The sequence below is a fragment of the Poecilia reticulata genome, linkage group LG11 (genome assembly GCF_000633615.1).
Source record: "Poecilia reticulata strain Guanapo linkage group LG11, Guppy_female_1.0+MT, whole genome shotgun sequence".
NCBI lineage: Eukaryota > Metazoa > Chordata > Actinopteri > Cyprinodontiformes > Poeciliidae > Poecilia > Poecilia reticulata.
In genome coordinates, this window is record NC_024341.1 from 28,466,389 (window position 1) to 28,467,712 (window position 1,324).

General features: G+C 45.3%; 1 protein-coding gene across 2 annotated transcripts in view; it reads left to right on the forward strand.

The window, feature by feature from the left end:
• The window catches only part of tfap2e (transcription factor AP-2 epsilon), an 8,373-nt gene that overhangs the window by 3,260 nt on the left and 3,789 nt on the right, over positions 1 to 1,324 (forward strand). For both annotated transcript variants that reach the window (XM_008423024.2, XM_008423025.2), the window contains exon 4: positions 673 to 898. In XM_008423024.2, the coding sequence (XP_008421246.1) occupies positions 673 to 898 (226 nt within the window). The remainder of the gene's footprint in view (positions 1 to 672; positions 899 to 1,324) is intronic.

Here is a 1,324-nt window from a genome sequence, read left to right on the forward strand (position 1 = left end):
GGGGTTCTGCCGATTCTGGATTCGTTGCGTTTCTGTCTCTGGTTCGGAAACGGAGCTGATAAAAACACCTGGAGGCGTTTCGTTCCCACCTGGCCGTGACGCACGGCGGGGGGCGTGGCTTAGTGGAAAGTACTTCTGGGTTTTCACCGGAACCAGAAGGAACCGGCTGAGAAATGAGAAACTAAACAGATAAAATTTTTGGGGTTTTAAAATAATTTCCTCAAATGAACAGAAACAGAATCTAAACTGATTTATTAAATGAAGATGCGAAAAGTAAGTACACCCCCAGAAAGTAAGTACACCCCCAGAATATTTGGCTTTGGGATCAATAAAGTGTCTTTGATTTTGAAGTGACTGGTCATCATCCGGTCAGCACAACGTCAGGGCGGGAAAACCTGCTGCTGCACAGGGTCAAAGGTCATCTCCATTCAAGATTATTCACAAGATAATAACAGTAAAAAATAAATAAAATTAATTAAAATGAAAAAAATGGTTTTAGGTAAAATAAATATAAAAATACAGTTGAAATATATATATCTTAAAATAAGGTGAATATTTTACAAAGTAGTGAAATTTAAAAACCTTTAAAAAAGGAAAGAAATTGTTTAAAATGAAAATAAAACTAATGAAACATTGTTAGCTTTAGCCGTTCCTGACCGTCTGCTCCGTCAGTCCCCTCCAAGCTGACCGGCTCCGTCCTGTCCGCGCTGTCCATCGGGAAGGACGGCCTGAGCGTCGGCGCCGTGTCCAACCCGGCCGAGGTGTTCTGCTCCGTCCCGGGACGCCTCTCCCTGCTCAGCTCCACCTCCAAGTACAAGGTGACGGTGGGCGAGGTGCAGCGCCGCCTGTCTCCGCCCGAGTGCCTCAACGCCTCGCTGCTGGGCGGAGTCCTGCGCAGGTGAGCTGGGGGGGGCGGGGCTTATCATTCTGACTCCATGTTCAGAAGTTAGCGGCTAAATCTGGAAGAAACGGAAAGTATTACATTTTCCAGGTTACCTGAACGCATCACGCTGAAACGGATCTAAATGGGGATCAGTGAAAACCCTGTTAAAAGAGGAAAATGGGCTCAAACTAAACATTTAATTTAGCAAGAAGCTAAATTAAATGTTTAGTTTGAGGCTCTGAAGCTTCCAAATAAACGATGGAGAAAATTAACCCGCATTTTCCCTCCACATGTTTAATAATCCAGATTGTTGCTGAAATTTTTGACTGATCTTGCAAAGCGGCTCCGTCTATCTGCTGGAATGAGCTGAAACAGAACCTGGACTGACCCGGTCCGACCGAGCAGAACCTGGACTGACCGAGCAGAACCTGGACTGACCGA